This window comes from Monodelphis domestica, chromosome 5, assembly GCF_027887165.1.
Source record: "Monodelphis domestica isolate mMonDom1 chromosome 5, mMonDom1.pri, whole genome shotgun sequence".
NCBI lineage: Eukaryota > Metazoa > Chordata > Mammalia > Didelphimorphia > Didelphidae > Monodelphis > Monodelphis domestica.
This window is the reverse complement of record NC_077231.1, coordinates 141,257,282-141,276,999: the sequence shown is the minus strand read 5'-3', so window position 1 is coordinate 141,276,999 and position 19,718 is coordinate 141,257,282. Positions and strand designations below refer to the sequence as shown.

Here is a 19,718-nt window from a genome sequence, read left to right as displayed (position 1 = left end):
GGCTAAAGACATTCGTCACCTGGTGACTGATCTTCTGAGATGGTTGGGTAGTAATAAATATTTCTTTAGTTGAAAGAGCTAACTTTTAGTAGAAAGAAATGAACCTTGTCATTCTTTTAAAAATTAATGATGGGGGCCAGCTGGGTAGCTCAGTGAATTGAGAGCCAGGCCTAGAGATGGGAGGTCCTAGGTTCAAATCTGGCCTCAGACACTTCCCAGCTGTGTGACCCTGGGCAAGTCACTTAACCCCCATTACCTAGCCCTTACCACTCTTCTGCCTTGGAGCTCCAAGGCAGAAGGTAAGGGTTTAAAAAAAATTAGTGATGCAATTTTGACATAATGGACACTTCCTAATAAATATCTAAATGCCCCCCTCCCTTCCCTTGAAGAATATATTTCCTGAAAACAGCCTTTCTATTATTGGAAAGGATGGACTCGCCCTTTATCTTTTTTGACCTAAAATTGACCATTCTATTTGGTTAGAGTTTTGCTGCCTTTTTTTAAAACATTTATTTACATATCACATTGTAGTAGTCACAAAATATAGTCTTCTTTTGGCTCTATTCTCTTCCCATTGCCTTATTTACAAACCATTCCATGCTTTTTTTTACTTCTTCATACTTGTCATTCCCTACAGTAACAGTCCATTGCATTCACATTTGTTAACAATTCCCCAATCATTGGGAATTCTCCAATCATTTTCTTTCCAGTTTTTTTGTTATTGCAAACAGTATTGCTATGAACATTTTTGCACGAGCCTTTTCTTTCGGTCAGCCACTACCTTGTCTTTAACTCTGCTTTTCCCTCTAGATTTGCTCAAGTTTTGGTATTTGAACATAAGAAAATAAGTTTAGTTGTGACTCACTCTAAATATTCTCCTAAAGAAGACAACTAATGATACATATATAGACATACATTTACATGCATGTATAAATAATTATACATATATTGTATAGAAAGGAATATATACATGCATGCATATATAGACATACACATATATATACTTAAAATACCACATATATACATATTCACATAAACATGCATATATTACCATTATAAATATATATGTATATAAACACACCACATATATACATACTCGTTTATGTGTGTGCATGTGTGTATGTGTGTATCAGGTTTCACTGGTATAGGGAGTTTCCATATGGGGAAACTAAGTCCCTCTTAGTCCAGTACAGATTTATACTTATTCTGCCATTTTTGGTGTTGGAGAGTTGTCAAGATCAGTGGGAGAGTAAGTGGCTTACCCAAGGTCATATAGTCAGTATCTGTCAGAGACAGGAATCAAACTCATGATTTTCTGGCTCTAAGGCAAACTCTATCCACCATATTGCCACATGCTGCCATATACAGAATGTCCCCAAAGCCACAGTTCAGATTTAAACTTATTAATTTATGTGATATAGTATAACAATGTATTAATAAGTTTAAATCTGCACTAAGGCTTTTGATATATTCTCTATAGGTCTTAATGTATATCCATGCCAATATCTATAGCTATATTTAATCTATATCTAAAACACTAATCATATTTCTATAGTTCTTCATAGAAATGAAGATGTTTTTCTCTACATAAAATAGATGAATGCAAAAATACCACTCTTTTACGTAGAAACTGATCCTAGATGTGAAATTATTTGTTTTATAGTTGCACATTAGGGTTATTGACAATATGATGAAAAAGTTTGGTTTTTCCTCTCTATAGATCTGGTATTCTTTATGTTTAACTTAAAATAGAAGCGATATTGTGGTTTTATTATCATCATCTTAAGACACTTAAGCCTAATGCCCAATAATGTGTCTTTAAATTAGAGCAGAGTAAATCTAAAAATGCCCATTTGAGACTGACACTGAGAGGTATTCTGGCATGTTGATAAGGGGATGGCCTCAGAGCCAGAAAGACCTGGTTTTAGGTCTTGCCTGGGTGTCTTCAGTTAACCACTCAGTGACTAGGCAACTAAGACCATAAACTTCAGAGAAGGTCCTGGACTGAATGAGATCATAGATTTTAGAACTGGAAGGGACTTTATAGAGTTCAATGAATTTGATTCCTCCTCCTGACCCCTGATTTTGCTATTCCCAAGTCAACAAGTCAACAAATACTTTTCCAGTGACTATATGCCAGGATCTGTGCTAAGTGCTGGGGGTACAAAAATAAACAAACAAAACAAGCTGCCATATTTTTAGGGGGAAACAACGTGCAAACCTGTGTACATGTGTACAAATAGGATACAGATAAGATAAAGTGGAGCTAATTAACAGAGGAAAGGTACTAGTGTTAAGGAACAAGAGGAAAGTCTTGTTTAGATTTTAGGTGGGTCTTGAAGGAATCCAAGAACTCCAAGAAACAGAGATGAAAAGGGAGGGAGTTCCAGACAAGGGGGACAGTCAGTTTTTGAAAATGCTTGTAATCTAGAAATGGAGTGTCCTGTTTGCAGAACAACAAGGAAGCCAAATGCCACAGGAGCACAGAGTATTTTTTATGGTAGTAAGGTATAAGAAGACTGGGAAGATAGGAAGGGGCTAGATTATATACAGGGTTTTAAAGGTCAGAGGATTTTATATTTGATCCCAGAAGTAAGAAGAAACCTTTCTCATTTTACAGATGAGGAAACAGAGTCCTAGAGAAATAAAGTGACTCTCCTAGGGTTGCATGGCTTATAAGGGTCTAAGGTGAATTTCAAACCCAACTCTTCCTCTCTTTTCTGGGAACTTCTACTATTGATGCAATCACAAGTCAAGCTCCCACATGATTTCTATCCAATTTAAAAAGAAGAAAATTAGTGAAACCTGGGCCTAGAAGAATTCATTGGGGACAATTCAGGTCAACTTCTTGTCACTTGATTTTAAAATAACTCACTTGAGTCATATTGAGTGAGACCATATTGAGGTCTTTGGTCCCCTGATTCCTAAGGTCATACTGCTTTTTAATCTGTTTTAACTTTCATAGGAAATAATGAAGGAGAAATTATATCGTGTCACAGGAAGAACCTCCTCCACCCAAAATTTCCATTTTTATTTCCAAAAAAAAAAAAGAAATAATAAATAAATGAGAGTATGGAAAGGGTGTTGTACCATTAAGAAATGCTCATTCTGAGATGATTTAGGCAACAGTTTTATAGCTCCTTCATTCTCACATACTTTTGAAGTGCTTCATTTAAACTTTGCCAGACATTCAAGAACCTCTGTGCTCTTGTGTCTCTTTACCTACATGACCTATCCCTTAATATATGCACTCCATTTCTATTCATGCTCCCTCTTTCAAAATCACAGTTTTCCTACCCCCATTCTTTGCTTATGTGTTTCCTTTTCTTATAATGCCCTTCCCTTCCTTCTAATCTGGTCTATAGTTTATATATGCCTCAGGGTCCCATCAAGTCCTACTTCCTCTACAAAGTTGTTTTTGCTTACTGTAGTTCTCACCGCTTTCTAGGGAAGCAGTATCATTGAGTGGAAAAAGCATTGTACTGGGAGTCAGAAGACCTGGATTCCAGTTTTGTCTCTGTTACTTACTGTCCATGTGAGCTTAGATAAATCTCTGCCCCTCTTCATATATAAAATGAAGTATTTAGATGAGATAACTTACAAAGTACCTTCCTGAAAGAGGAATCGTTTTCTCTAAACTCTGAAGATATTTACACACAGTGTAGCATTTAATTTCTAGATATTTGTTCCCCTCCACCCCCACCTCATTTGATTGTTCATTCCTTCAGGGAAGAAATGATGTCATTCTTCCATACCCTCTATCATCCCAGTGTATGCTTGGGATTATGAGTTGGAAGAGGAGATCTGGGAAGGTGAGGGGAAAGGCAAGGGTCCAGAAAAATGCTTCAACATCAAGAATAACTGAGAAACCATTCTGGTTTATGTAAATGTCACTTCTTTTTCTGGCATTCAAAGACTTTTGTAACCTGGTACAAAACTATCTTTCCTGTCTTATTTTTTTCTCCTCCATACATTTTGTGCTCAAAGCAAATTTGTTTGCTTTCTTCTAACAAGTGTGCTCTGTGCTTTCTCAGTGCCATCCTTTACTTTCACTATTTCCTAAACCATCAATGATGTCTCTCCCTCAGCTTATCTATTGATTCCAAATAGCCTTTAAAACCCAATTCATATGTCAGATGAAGTCTTTCCTGACTCCTCTGGTTGGTTTCCCCCTCAGGCTTTACATAGCTCTTTGTTTGGTAGCTCCTTAGGGCATTTAGCTGGTCATGTGGTAGGATGCAGTGATCTGTGTGAGTAATATATTTCTATTAGAATTAAATAAGCTGAATGAAAGCCAGGACTATAATTTATTCAAACTTTGTATTTCTCTTCATTTAGCATATTGTTCTACATACAAGTGCTTAACAAATGTGTGCTGAAGGAATAAACCCTGTCATAGATGAGGTTGGAAACTTTCTGTAGACTTTCATAAGCTTTTTCATAGAAATATTTTTTCATGTACCAATCTCATTGGCACTGCCAGAAGCTCATATGATTTTATTGATGGAAATGAAATTTCAAAAATAAATATTAAAGTAAAGAACTTAACATCTGCCTTGCCACTGCACACTAAAGACCACAGAACCTTTCCATTTAACCGGAATTTAAAATTTTCTATGTGTTTTCTCCCTCATTGGAATGTGAGCTCCTTGAGAGTAAGGACTGTCCTAATTTTCTACTTATATCTTCAGCACTTAGTACAGAGCTTTGCACATAGTAAATGCACAATAAATTCTTTATTCATTTACTCAGAAATTTCATTTGATCAAATCTTTGTTTTTTACAGGGGTAGAACTTTAGTATTTCTGGTATTTTGTTGCTTAATTCTCAGAAGATTTTTATGATTTAGTGCCATTCCTGTTGAATGGGAGAAAATACCTGAGTATTTGAGATAAATCCCTGGCACAAGTGACTAAATTGAAGATGAAAGAACCAAGAGTTCTTTTCATTGAATTATGACATTTAATGTTCTTTGATTATAGCTTTTAGTGAAAGTTTAGACTGGATTACAAGTTTAAAACAACATTGATATAATAAAGCACTTTATACTTGGAAATCAGAAACACTGGGTTTGAATTGCAGTGCTAATATTGACTAGCTGTGTGACCAAGGGTCAGTCATTTCAACTTCCTGAGCCTCAATTTTTTCATTTGTAAAATGGGGATGATTTTCCAATACTGCCTATCTCACAGGGTTGTAGTTAAAAAAAAAAAAGCAAGGTTTACTCTCTGGAGAACAAAATGAATAGGAATCATATGATTTAGAGCCTGTATAGAAGGATGGGAGGAGGCGGGGAAAGGAAGAAAGGGCTTCCAAATGACTCAGAGATTGCCCTAATGAAAAAATACTTCTTCAATTTATGGACCAACCAAGAATGGAGAATAATCAATAGTTGTGTTTTAATTCCCATAGAAAACCAAGCCCTTGATGACCCACTTTTCAGTGAAATCTACCATTATCTCTCGTTATGCCTTCACCATGGTTTCCTGTGGCTTGCTGAATAGAGCATCAGAGGACAAGGAAGTTGAATTTCAGATGCAGATTCCAGCTGCGGCCTTCATTACCAACTTCACTATGTAGGTGGCACAAAAAATGATCAAAAACTTCACATGAAAGTCATATTGGCAGCCTAAAATAGTATAGATGATTTAGACAGCAGTGGAATGGATGGCAGTGCTGGGGTATGTGTACATACATACATATATTCACTAGATATATAAATATACAATATGATATCAACATTATATATGTGTGTATATATATATATATATATATACACACACACACACATACATATATCAGCTAGGTGGCACAGCAAATGGAGTGTTGGGCCTGGAATTAGACTCATTTTCCCCGAGTTCAAATCTGGCTTCAGATATTTCCTAACTATGGGACCCTGGGCAAGTCATTGACCTCTGTTTGCCTCAATTTCCTCATCTATCAGATGAATTGGAAAAGGAAATGGTAAGCCACTCTAGTATCTTTGCCAAGAAAACACTATTAGGGCCATGAAAATTGGTACAACTGAAACATCTAAATAACAATTTTGTACGTGCACACATGCACACATATACGTATATTTATGGCATACCAGGAGATTTGGAAACTGCTTTAAACCATGTAGAGTGGCAGATCTGTTTTTGGCTCTCATCTGAACCCAAGAGGTTTACAAAATAGGGTGGTGTTTGGGGGTTTAATTTTAGGTCTGGGCAAAGGTCCAAAATAGTGCCTATTTTTTGATGGTTGTTCTTGGTCCTACCCTGTTTTTGTACACATCCAATTTGAGGCAGATGGCATGATTTGCTCCTGCAGCATTTGTTAGACTTTATGGGTTGAGTCTTGCCATTCAGACCTGTTCCAAATTGCCCAAGAGAAATACGAGCAATCAATGGATAGGATCCGGGAATTTTTTATTTCTGTACATTGAAGAGGGAAATAAAAATATTTTTCTAAGGTTGCTATGGTTACATAGCAGGCACTCTATCTCAAATTGTCTAATACTTCAGGTTTGTAAGATAACTCTCTCTTCTGTTTTAGGGTTGTTGGAGACAAGGTTTATCAAGGGGAAGTTGCAGAAAAAGGAAAGATACGTGGTGATAGGGCAAAAAAACAAAACAATAAAACCTTGGAAGATAATGGGTAAGTACCATTTAATGAAAGGGTTAGTTTTACATTTGGGAAATCTTGAAGTGGACATGGTTTTCCCACCCTCCTTATATTCAATTTCCCTCTCTCTCTTAGTCCTGTCTTCTGCCAAAATGTCCCCAGTTTATCAGTTTAATGGCTTCATCAATCCACTATCCCTTACCCGCTGTGGAAAGCCAATATTGTACCACTTTGAAAGTTGTGTAAGATATCAAAAGCCATTTAGAATTCTTAGCTGAGTAGGAAAGGAAATTCATACCTTGACTCCAGGTCTTTCTAGCTGTCTGCCAACTGTTTAAAATTCAATTTCTCTGGTCATCGCTTTTGTTTCTCCTGCAGCTGAAGGATGATACAAATAAGAGAAAGATGTGGCTTTTGTTTTCTCTGTTATTCATGTGATAGCATTATATGACAAGAGATCATGTTAAGTAGTGATGAGAGAACTGAATTTGGAATGAGGAAGACGTGAATTAAGGTCTTGTGCTTTATACATTCTGGTTGTGCTATCCTGAGCAAGTCCCTTAGCCTCTTAGTACTACTCTATGTGACTAAGACTATAAGTTGCAGAGAAGAGAGAACTATGGGTATTAGGTTACACAGTGGATAGAGTGCTGGGTCTCGAGTCAGGAAAACTCATCTTTCTGAGTTCAAATCTGGCCTCAGACACTTTTTAGTTGTGTGACTTTGGGCAAGTCACTTATCCTTTGCCTCAGTTCCTTGTCTGTCAGAAGAAGGAAGTGGCCAACCCTTCCAGTAACTGCCAAGAAAACCTCAAATGGGGTCATGAAGAGTTGAGTCAACTGAAAAGACTGACCAACTCTTCATAATTCTCTAAGATTATAGATCGCAGAGAAGACAGAACTATATATCCATCTGCATGAATGACAAATCCTGTTCCCTTCACCACTGACCAATATTTGTTATTTGCCCCTTGACTTTCCCTCTTCATCACTGAATATTTTCTTCTTCAAGTTTCTTGTCTTCTTCTGATCCCCCTTAACTATTCTTATTGGAAGCCTAGTTAAAAAAGAGACAGAGTATGATGAGGGATGCTGGGGAAACACCTCTGTGGGGAAGATGTCTGAGTGCTGGGAAGTGAGTATTATGGTGGCTTTGTCCTGTTTTTACAGGGAGAAGGAGACTGAAACTTTCAGCGCCTCTGTCATCATTCCTGCCAAGAACAAAGCTGCCTTCTTCCTACATTATGAAGAGCTTTTGCAGAGAAGGCTGGGAAAATATGAGCACGTGATCAGTGTCCGGCCTCAGCAGCTTTCGGGGAGACTGCATGTGGAAGTGAATATTCTGGAAAAGTCGGGCATTGTATCCCTTGAAGTGCCACCGCTTCAAAATAGCAGGCAGAAGGGCAGTGGGAGAGCAGAGGGTAAGTAGTGGCTCTGCTGCTAAACCTGCCAGATTGTGGTCACCACTCTTTCCCATGGTAGGGACTATAAGCAGTGCCCATGTTACACCAGGATAACTAACTGCCTATATGATATGATTTCAGGCTAGCAGGGAGGATTCCCATTTTATGAAATATATTGATAAGGTATTTTTTGTATACAAAATGAAATTATTTAGTGAAGAATGAGAAGTTATAGGACAGAGGCAACTAGAAGGTATGGAGAATAGAGGAAGAGGGGAGGACTGGAGACAGTGCCCAATGAGAACTGATTGACAGAACTGATTACATTTATCTTGGATAGGAGATGATTTAAAGGTGAGCTGATAGAGCTATCTTCAAATATCTGATAGGCCATCATATATGAAATGGGGGCTTGGGGGGAATATGGTTCCTCTCTGCCACCCTCATCCCACATAGCAGTCACAGAAAGAATGTGCTTTAATAATCCACAAGGTGCTGTTAAAGTTTTTACTGATCTTTAAGTTTTTACATCATTTCCCTCTTCTCCTTTCCTTCTCCCTTCCAGAAAACCTTCCCATATCACAATATCTTTAAAGAAAAAGAAGAGAAAAAATCAGTTCAACCAGTTAATGCATTGGCAGTGTTTAAAAACATGTGCAATGTGCAACATCCATGCACCTCTCACCTCTGTGAGGGGATGGGGTTAAACATTCTCTATCTTCTCATATCTCTATGCTATGGTTGTTGGTTTTTTGGCAAATAATTTTGCAATGTTTACTTTTGATTTATTGTACATTGTTGTCCTTTCCATTTACAATATTGTAGTTACTTTGTACTGTTTCCTCTGCCCTATTTATTTCACTCTGCATCAGTTTATGTAGATCTTTCTATGAATCTCTTTATCTCATTAATAAATTCTTACAGCATAGCAATTATTATATTATATAATTATGTTAATAATTAATTTAATTATATTAAATATAATATATTTATAACATATAATAAAATAATTAATTATGATTATATTAATATGCTATGATTTACTTAGTCATTCCCACTTTAAGAGGCATCTACTTTGTTTCCATTTTTTTAAATTAAAAGTGACACTATAAATATTTCATTGTATATGAAGATTTCTTTTTATCTGTAGCTTCCTTGCGGTACAAGTCCTGTAGTGAAACTGCTGAGTTAAAGGGCATAGACATTTTGGTCTCTTCATCTGCAATTTCCAGATTGATTTCCAAAGTGGTTTTACCATTTCTCAGCCTCGCCAACATCACACCAATTTGCCTCTCTTTTTCACAATTCTTTCAACAATGACAAATGCATTTTTTGTCCTTTTTGCCAGTTTGAAGGAAATGAAGTAAAACAGGGTTATTTTGATTTGCATTTCTATTATTAGTTTTTTAGAGCATTCTTTCATGTGGTTGTTAATACTTTTCAATTCTTCTTTTGAGAATTGCATGTTAATATTCTTTGATCAATTATCCATTAGAAAATGACTATTTGCCTTATGTGCATCTGTTAGTTATTTATATATCTTGGATACCAAACCCATATCAAAATTGAATACAAAGTTTGTATTGAAATTTTGTATCAAAATTTGAAATCTTTTCCCCACTTGATAGCTTTTTTATCTTAGGTGCATTAATTAAATTATCTACTTAATTTTTTGCAATTGCCTTGAGCCCTTCTTTTGTTAAGAATATATTTCCTAGGGGGTAGCTGGGTAGCTGGGTATCTCAGTGGATTGAGAGCCAGGCCTAGAGATGGGAGGTCCTAGGTTCAAATGTGATCTCAGACACTTCCCAGCTGTGTGACCCTGGGCAAGACACTTAACCCCCATTGCCTAGCCCTTACCACTCTTCTGCCTTGGGACCAATACACAGTATAATACACAGTATTGATTCCAAGGCAGAAGGTAAGGGTTAAAAAAAAAAAGAATACATCTCCAATTTATAGCTATGAATGGTATATGATCTGTTTCTATTCTAATTTTTAATAGTATGATATTTAATGTTAACATCATGTAGACATTTAGAGTGTATTGTAGAATATACTATAAAATGTTGGTTTAAGTCTACTTTCTACCAAACCGCTCTCTAGTTTTCCTAGCAGTTTTGATCAAGTAAGGATTTCTTTCCTAAGTAAGTTTTCTGCTTTATGAATACAGGGTTATTGAATTTCATTGTTTCTGATTCTCCCTGGTCTAGTCTATTCCATTTCACTATCTCTGTCTTTTTTTTTTTAAACAATACCAAATGGTTCTGAGAATGACTGCTTATAATGGAGTTTAATACCTGGAGGTGCTCTTCTTTCTTCATGGCTGCCTCTTTCCTTCCCTTCTTTTGACTTGTTATGATTAAAATTTACTGGAGGTTATATCTTAATTTTATAATTATTATTTATTAAATAACAAAATGTGAGTGAGTGAGGGAGGGAGGGAGTGAAGCACAAATCCCATAGTCAATTAGCTCTTTTAGCCACTTCCCCTGGGAGTGAGCAGACTGAGCCAACCCAGAGCCAGACTATGTGCTTTCCTTAGTCCCTAGTTCAAGGAAAAAGCACCACTTCCTTCCCCCTCCATCAATTTATACTTTTCATGTTTCCTCTTTTCCTAGTCTCTAATTAGAGGACTCAGATCTCAATCAGGACAAGAGGTGGGTCTTCCAGACACCAGGAGTAACCACCAGCATTTAGAATGGGTATACAGTTCATGTGCACTTTTCTCCACATGGCTCTGACTACCTCATTTAATTATTTCACCACCCTAGAGACTTCTTGTTTATAGATAAATAAAGAACTTGTCTCTATCTAGCCTCAGCCTAGGGGAAGAAACCTGTTCATAGCTTCAGTCTAAGACTGAACTTTTTTTTACTTTGAAATCTAAAGGTTATTTTGGGGGCCAAAAAGGGGAAAAAATTAATATTAAGTTTCCATAATATTTTAGGTCTTTTGTTTTTACAAATGAATTTTATTATTCTATCAAATTCTATAAAATATCCTTTTGATGATTTGATTTGGTATAGCGATAAAAATATAAATTAACTTTGGTAAATATGGCCATTTTTATTATATTGCCATAACGTAGTCATGTGCACTCCAGCCCCTTAAGGTGCTCTTTGTGTCTTTTCTTTTTAAAAAAATTAATAAGTTTGTTTGTTACATTAAAATTCCCAAGTATCTCCTACCTTCCTTTCCCTCCCCACACTAGAGAAGGTATAATTTAACAAAAAGTTATGTATATATGTGAAACTATGTCTTCCTTATTTCTATTTATCAGTCCTTTCTCTGGAGGTGGATATACACAAATCTTAAGAAGCATTTTGTAATTGAATCTATACAAATCTTTTAGGTGGATTATTAGATCAATCCTTAGATACTTTGTGCATTTTGTACTTATTTGGAATGAGATTTCCCTATTATTATTATTTAGAAATGTAATTGTTTGCTGAGGTTTTATTTTTAAGTCTGTAACAGCTGAAGTTATTTACTTCTCTTGATAAATATTTTACTGATTCTCTACTGATCTCTTTTTTATCTCTATCTTGAGAGTGTCTTTCTCTTGTCTTATTGCTGTTGCCAGCATTCCAGAACTAAATCAAACAATGGTGGGTAGAGTTGACATTCTTGCTTCACTGCCATATTGATTGGAAAAAGTTCTAGTGCATGATCCTTGCTTTTAGTTTTAGGTAGATGCTTTTTATGTCTTTAAAAACATTCTTCTAGATCTATACTTTGTAGGGTTTTTAGCATAAAAGGGTGTTGCACTTTGTTAAAAGACATTTTCTGCATCTATTGAGATGATTATGTGATTTTGAATGTTTTTGTTTCCAATATGATTAATTATGATTGAACCATCCTTGCGTCCCTGGAATATATCTCACGTGGTCATAATGAATGATTTCTTAATAAACTGATATAGTCTGGCAGGATTTTGTTTAAAATTTTTGAGTCAATATTTCTTAATGATATTAACTTATAGTTTTTCTTCCATGTTTTATTCTTCTCTGGTTTAGATATTAGGGCTGTATTACTTTCACAAGTTATTTGGTAATTTTTAAGAATAATCTAAATGGCACAGATACTAATTTTTCTTTAAGAATTTGATAAAATTTTCCTGTGAACACATCAAAATCAGCTTTTTCTTCAGTAGTTAGTTCCTTTACAGTTGTCTTTTTCCTTTTCTGAGATTGGGTTGTTTTTGATAACCGTTTGATGTTCTGTCACTTTCAATATTTTATGTTTTTGAAGGTATTCCTTTATTTCTTTTGTATTCTCAGTTTTCTTATCATATAACTGTGGATAATGTGGTCTGATTATTCTTTTAATTTTTTCTGGTTTTGTTGTGATTTCACCTTGCTCATTTACTATTTTGTTGATTGGGTTTTCTGTTCTCTTTTTAATCAGATTGATCAAAAGTTTGTCAGTTTTATTAGTCTTTTCAGAAAACCAGGTTTTTGTTTTATTTATCATTTATATACATAGAGGGTGTCAACATCCTGGATGTAATCACAAAATAATAAGGTATTAACATTTTAGAGAGTGTGAAGCTCTTGATTAAACTAGAGAGACAGCTCCCAGTTGGCTGTCAGGAAATGAGCCTTTGGGAGTGATTTTTGAAAGAGTAATCTCAAGTGATTAGATTTATTCTGTTTGGTTCCTGAGTACAGAAGCAGGAGCCATAGGTTGAAGGTACAGAGAGGGCAAAGTTAGGTTGAATGTAAAGTAAAACCTTCATAAATAATTAGAGTTATACTTTGTGTTTTTATCATTCACCAAGCACTTTGTTTGGCCCCCAAACATGGCAAACACTTAATTTTTGGTAATGGCTGGGAGGGGTACCTTTTACTGCAATTTTAAAGCAAGGGTTAGATGAACATTTGTTAGCAATATTCTGATGGGGATTTTTGGTATCTGAACTCCCAAAACATGTGTGAAATTTTACCATTTGAGTTTCATTCTTATTCACTTTTATTTATTTATTAAGAAATGTATACCTCTAAGATTGACAACTTGTTGAAACATACCAGCCAATTATACTTTGTTGTGAATTGATTCAATGGGTCCTTTTCTGAAGCTTGATGAGGGAGAAGGAGAAAATTTAATCATACACTGATGGTTGGTGAAATGGGGAAAAGGTATGGTAAAGGGGGAATATTACTTTATAACTTTGCTTTTTATTGTCTTTATTTCTTATATAATTTTTCATTGTTAGGATTAGCCCTGATTATAAATTTTAATTTGATGGTCAAGACTGGGAGGAAGATGGACAAGAAATATTCTGACATTCAGACTAACATTTCTAGCTACCCTGAACCTTTGTTTTAAGAAATGTGTCTCCTGGAGATAGTCTTGTAGTGGTAGTGTGAGAATTCTATGCAGTATAATTTGATAATAACTTAATTAGGCATTGCATGGAGGTTGTAATAAAGCCATTGGAGGAGTGTAGATCAATAAATTTATGTCAGGGGATTTGTGAGAACTGTCAGGCTTGTTATGATGATTTTTAAATAAGGAACTGGCTGATTCTCACAACTTTTGCTTTTTTATTATTATTTTATTTATTTATTTATTATTATTTTTTTAAACCTTTATCTTCTGTCTTAGAATCAATACTGGGTATTGGTTATAAAGAAGAAGAGCAGTAAGGGCTAGGCAATGGGGGTTAAGTGACTTGTTATTAGGCATATTTAGGCGTAGTGTCTATGAGTTTACAAGGTGTTCTGTTTTTGGTAGAGAGGTTGCTAACTGTTAGTTCAGGACCTCTTAGGACTTCTGATTTATTATTCTAGAGTGACTATGATTGATCTCTTAGGAACTCTTTACTTTCAGAAAGTAATTTAATTTACCAGTTGTGTCAAATCATATAGGCTAGTTTGTCTCCCAGAATATGGAGTGTTTAATAAGAATGAACTGGGCCAGAGAAGATGGCAGGTGCAGCAGACTAATGCCTTTATCCCCACTTCTCATTCTTGTTGCTTTCAAAGTTCAGACATTACAGTTTCTATGAACCTGCACTCTGGTAAGATGAAACAGGATGTTTTGATTTTGTCTGAACTTTGCTGCCTTTTTTAAAAAAACTGAGTTTAGAAATCAAACTGGGTTTGGACTAGTACCAGAACATTTGTTGGAAAGGTATAAATATGGACCCAAACCAACAGATTCTTCTGATGTTTAGAACAACACTAGCTCCTTCCCTGCTGCCTACATGCATAGACCCAAGACTCCTTCATTCTTTTTCACTTGACCCTTCCACCTCCTCAAGTAATTTACTCTGTTTCTTTCCTTACTTTCATGGCAGAAATCCTAGAAAAAGCCATCTGTACTCCTTAGCTTCCACTAACTTGACATCTCCTTGGAATCTGATTTCTGATCACATAACTCAACAGGTACTTCTCTCTCCTAGGTTATAAATGATCTTTTTTCCCCCCTCCCTCTCCCTCTTTTTCCTCCCCCCTCCCCAGTAAGCAGGTAATATGAATAGACTGTATATATTTCATCATATAACATATATTTCCCTATCTATCATGTTGTGAAACAAAATACATATTGAATACCCCTAGAGAAAAATTTGTGGAGGAAATATAGTGAAGAATGGTATGCTTTAATCTGAATTTAGACTCCACCTAGTGTTTCTATGATGGTGGAGACACTTTTTCACATGAGTCCCTCTGAGTTGTCCTGGATCCTTGTTTTGTTGATAATAGTTAAGTCATTCACAGCTGATCAACACGTTATTGTTGTTACCATGTACAATATTCTCCTGGTTCTATTCACTTTATTTTGTATCACTTCATATTTATATCTTTCCAGGTTTTTTTTTTTTTTAATGATCATCTTGCTTGTCATCTCTTATGGCACAACAGAATTCTGTTACAAACATATAGCATAACTTGTTCAGTCATTCCCCAATTTATGAATATTCCTTCAGTTTCTAGTTCTTTGCCACCACAAAAAGCTGTTCTAAATGTTTTAGAATATATATTTTCTTTTATTTGATCACCTTAGGGAATAACCTAATAGTATTCATTTGCTCTCCAGAATGATTAGATCAGTTCACAGATCCACCAACAATGTATTAGTAAACCTATTTTCCCATATTTCCTCCAACATTTGTCATTTTGCCCTTTTATTATTTTAGCTGATCTGAAAGGTGTGAGATATCTTAGAGTTGTTTTGATTTCTCTAATCAATCATTTAGAGCAATTTTTTATATAGTTTTTTATTTATCTTTGATTTCTTTATCTAATATCTTTATTATAATAATATATAATTTTATTTATATATATTTATATATATTTATATAAAATAAAATATATAACATAAATAATAATATAATAAATATATATTATAATAATATAATAATAATACTTCTTTATCTAATAACTATATCTTTTGAACATTTATCAATTGGGAAATAGCTTATATTCTTATACATTTGAAAGAGTTCTCTATATATTTTAGACATGAGACATCTATCCAGAAACTGTCTATAAAATTTTTTGAAACTTACTGCTTTCCTTCTAATCTTGGCTATGTTAACTTTATTTGTACAAAAAATTTTCATTCAAGATTATCCATTTTCCATTTTTCAATTCTTTCTAACTCTTGTTTGTTCATAAATTCTTCTGTCCCATAAATCTAATAGTAATATGCTCCTTATTCTTCTAATTTGCTTATAATATTTCTCTATACCTAGGTCATGTATCCATTTTGATTTTATCTTAGTAAGTGTTAAGATATTGGTCTGTATCTAGTTTCTGCCAAACTGCTTTCTAGTTTTCCCAACAATTTTTATGAAATAGTGAATTCTTATTCCAAAAACTTAGAACTTTACCTTTGTCAAACACTAAGTTACTATAATCTTTTACAACTGTTTGATGCATGTCTATTCTGTTCCACTGGTCAATTTATTTCTTAGTCATTTCCAGATAGTTTTGATAATTACTGCTTTATAATATAGTTAGAAATCTGGTACTGCTTGGTCTTCCTTAATATTTTTCATTATTTCCTTTGATATTCTTGACTTTTTATTTTTTCAAATGAATTTTGCTATTACTTTTTCTAGTTCAATACAATAAATTTTTGATAACTCAACTGGGATGACAATTAATAAATAGATTAGCTTAGGTAGGATTATCATTTTAATTATATTGGCTTTGCCTTCCCATGTACAATGAATATTTCTCCAATTGTTTAACTGTTCATTCAATAATCCAATTTGTTTAAAATAATGAATTTAAAATTTATTTGTATAAAAAGTGTTTTACAATTATGTTCATATAGTTTCCAGATATGTTTTGAACACATACTTCTAGATATTTTATTTTCTCTATGGTTACTTCAAGTGGGTTTCTTATTTATCTCTTTTTGCAGAACATTTTAGCAATATCGAAATGCTGATGATTTATATTGGTTTATTTTATATCCTGCTACTTTGCTAACTTTATTGATAGTTTTAATGAATTATTTTAGTTGAATGCTAGGATTTCATATATATCATGTCATTTGTGAAAAGATAGTTTTACTACCTCTTTGTGCATTCTGATACCTTCAATTATAGCCTCTAAATTGGGTTGTCTGCCTCCAGTTTCTTCCTTCTCCATTTTTACTTCCATATATTACAAATTGATATTCCTAAAGCATTGATTTGAACATGTCACCCCTGTGCTCAAGAAACTTCAATGGCTCCCAAATGTTGTTGTTCAATCATTTTTAGTCATATTCAACTCTTCATGGTGACATTTGGGTTTTCTTGGCAAAAATACTGAAGTGGTTTGTCTTTTCCTTTCTAGCTCATTTTACAGATAAGGAAACTGAGTCAAAAAGGGTTAAGTGACTTGCACAGGGTCATACACTTAGGAAGTGTCTGAGGCCAGATTTGAACTCAGAAAGATGAATCTTTCTGACTTCTGATTGTGACAGAGACTGGCACTAAAGAAAAAGTGCCAGGCTGAAGAGTGTATGAAACTGATCACATGGATAGGGGAGGGGCCCCAGAAGATTAGAATCTGGAGAAAACTTTGGCTGTTAGAGGAGTTGATTCCCTCTTAGTCTTGAGAAGCCTAAGGGAGAGGGTGGAAAAAAAAAGACTTTCTCCTGAGGGTTACCTACTTTTCCTGCTGGTGACTGGAAATCTTTCCCCCCAACATTTCCCAATTAAAGAGACTTTCTGAAGAGAAACTCGAGCAGGCTTTACCTCAGCTCTTGTTGCCCAGGGGTGAGTCAACCTGACTTTCTCTCATGGGGCTCAAGCTGCCAAGGCCTGAGTTCCCCCCAAACTTGAGGAGGGAGGGAAAGGGTTTTAGATAGAGTCAGGGACCCCCTTTCCCCACTTTCCTTTTCCCATTATTTACTGCCAGTTATTCTTTTGTATTACCTGATTGGGTTGACATTAAAAGATATCTGTTCTAAGGGGAGACCCTTTGGTCTCTTGTAGTGGAGAGGGGAAAAGAGGGACAAGAGCAAATCTGGGAGAGCAGTCATAGCTAAGGAGGGAAGGTTGAAGGGGGAAAATCTTCAAACCCCCTCTCCTCTCTCTGAGCCAAATCTAAACATCAGCTGTCTCCCCTGAACCCCACTTTTAAGAAGGGGGTTCTCTACTCTTTTCCCCTCTCAATACTGAAAGGCTGGATCCCTCAGTTACAACTTAACCCCCTTTATAATACAGATGGCACCCTGTATTTAAAAGAACCCCATTCATTAAAAAAAAAGGCGTTAGTGACTGTCACCAACTGTCATCAACTGTCAGTTGTAAAGTTGTTGCCAATTTCAACTCCTGAGGCTAGCAGCCTTTGTCACTGGCTCTGCCTAGGGGTTTCCACGTAGGATCAAAAACATCTTGATTCCTGGTGGGCGGGAGTACAAGTCAGTTACCAACTGCCACTCTGGTTAGTTACAAAACTGAGGAAGAGAGTCTATTGTAAAAGGGAGTCTGTACTAGGGCTGTCAGCGATAGGATCTAGCCATCTTAGATTCTGGTTAGAAGCAAAGCTTGTGGGGATAACAACCATTTTCTAACTGTTAACTCCTGGCAGTGTGAGCCTAGAAAAGATCTAATGGGAAACATGTTACAATGAATACTGTGGTCAGCTGTGTTAGGAATAATTGCCATTTATTGGAGCTACTGTATCATTTATAATACAGTGGCAGGGATGATAGACAATGTTCTGGGGACATTAACCAATATGACTGTGGGATGGACACTGTTGCCAATGAATTATCTAGATGTGAATTACCTCTGGCAAATCATAGGCCAAGTCTATGTTGTGTTCATGGCAGTGACAAACATCTTAAAGTATATCAAAGCAGGTGCCAACCTGATCTTCCAAAAGAAAACTGTGTATGCTTTACTCATTGATAATAGATTAGAGACATTGTTTGGTCAGATCCCTATTATAACTGAGATGTGCCAGCATTATATGCAGAGAACACAAGGCATGGGAAAGGGAACCAATGTGGAGACTGGGGACATGACGGGACAGACTAATAAGGATGATGTAGTTACTAATACTAATACTTTTTCTTTAGTGCCAGCCTCTGTCACATGATCTAGTATTCTATAACCTCTTGGATAACATGCCAACTTTTCTTTGGCATTTAATATTCTTTCCAACCTGGCTCCGACTTATCTTTCCAGATTTATTCCACTTTACTTTCCCTCATGTACTGCATGTTTAAGCCAAACTGAACTCCTTGCTCGTTCCCATACACAACATTCCATCTCCTACTTCCATATGATTTCCTAGGTTGTCTTCGTGTTTAGAATACCCTCTCCCTCTTTACCTCCAGTCTGGGAATCCCTATCTAGATTAAGTATTAAGTCTATGCAATATCCCCTACTTTTCTATCCCTTCATCCCTTCCTTCCCCAATACCTTCCCCCTCATTTTAACTTTCCCATCAGAAATTCTTTTGTGAATATTTTATATTTACTTCTATGTAACATTTGTTTACTTCTAGTAGAATGGGTGAGGACTATTTTTGACTTTTGCATCCTTACTACCTATTAGTGTGCCTAGAATTTGTCAAATAAATGCATATTAAAATAAATTAAATTGAATAAGAATGATGGCTTTAATTACCACTAAATCTGTCCAATCCCAGAATGTTTTTCTCTTTTATCCTTTCTGGAAATGTAGTAGTAGTTGTATGATAAATGAAAGAGGGAAGTCCTGGAAGAGAAATGGGCAAAATTCTATTAGGCATCAAAGTCCAAGTTGAAGCAATATGATTTTTTTTTTCAGGCATACTTATTTCAGTTTTTTTTCTATTTTAATATTCAATTCTGAATTCTTTCCCTCTCCCTTTCAAACCCTCCCACCCCAATTGAGAAGGCAATAAATATAATATCTATTATATATATGAAGTCATGCACAGCATTTCCAAATTAGCTACTTTGCAAAAAACAACAACAACAAAGAGAAATAAAGGGAAAATATTTAGCCATATTTAGATGCACATAAAACAACACTAATTTTTGGTAAAATAATGGAGCACACAATACAGTTTATTATATAAGAATGGAGTACATTATTGCAGATTTCAAAGCCACTGTAAGACATCTCACCTGTCTGTCTCTGTGTTGGTTCTTCTGGTATTTATCACTGCCCAATTGCATCTCTTGCTGTAGGCTATAGCTGTGGGTGCCTTTCAGAAACACTCAGATGATCTTCCCCTACCCTAACAAATCAAAAATTAATCTGAGA

At 35.3% G+C, this 19,718-nt stretch overlaps 1 protein-coding gene across 2 annotated transcripts in view; it reads left to right on the top strand.

Annotated features, from left to right (window-relative positions):
- The window catches only part of ITIH5 (inter-alpha-trypsin inhibitor heavy chain 5), a 103,245-nt gene that overhangs the window by 10,033 nt on the left and 73,494 nt on the right, over positions 1–19,718 (top strand). For both annotated transcript variants that reach the window (XM_003342007.4, XM_056799434.1), the window contains exons 3-5: positions 5,413–5,576; positions 6,538–6,639; positions 7,776–8,026. In XM_003342007.4, the coding sequence (XP_003342055.2) occupies positions 5,413–5,576; positions 6,538–6,639; positions 7,776–8,026 (517 nt within the window). The remainder of the gene's footprint in view (positions 1–5,412; positions 5,577–6,537; positions 6,640–7,775; positions 8,027–19,718) is intronic.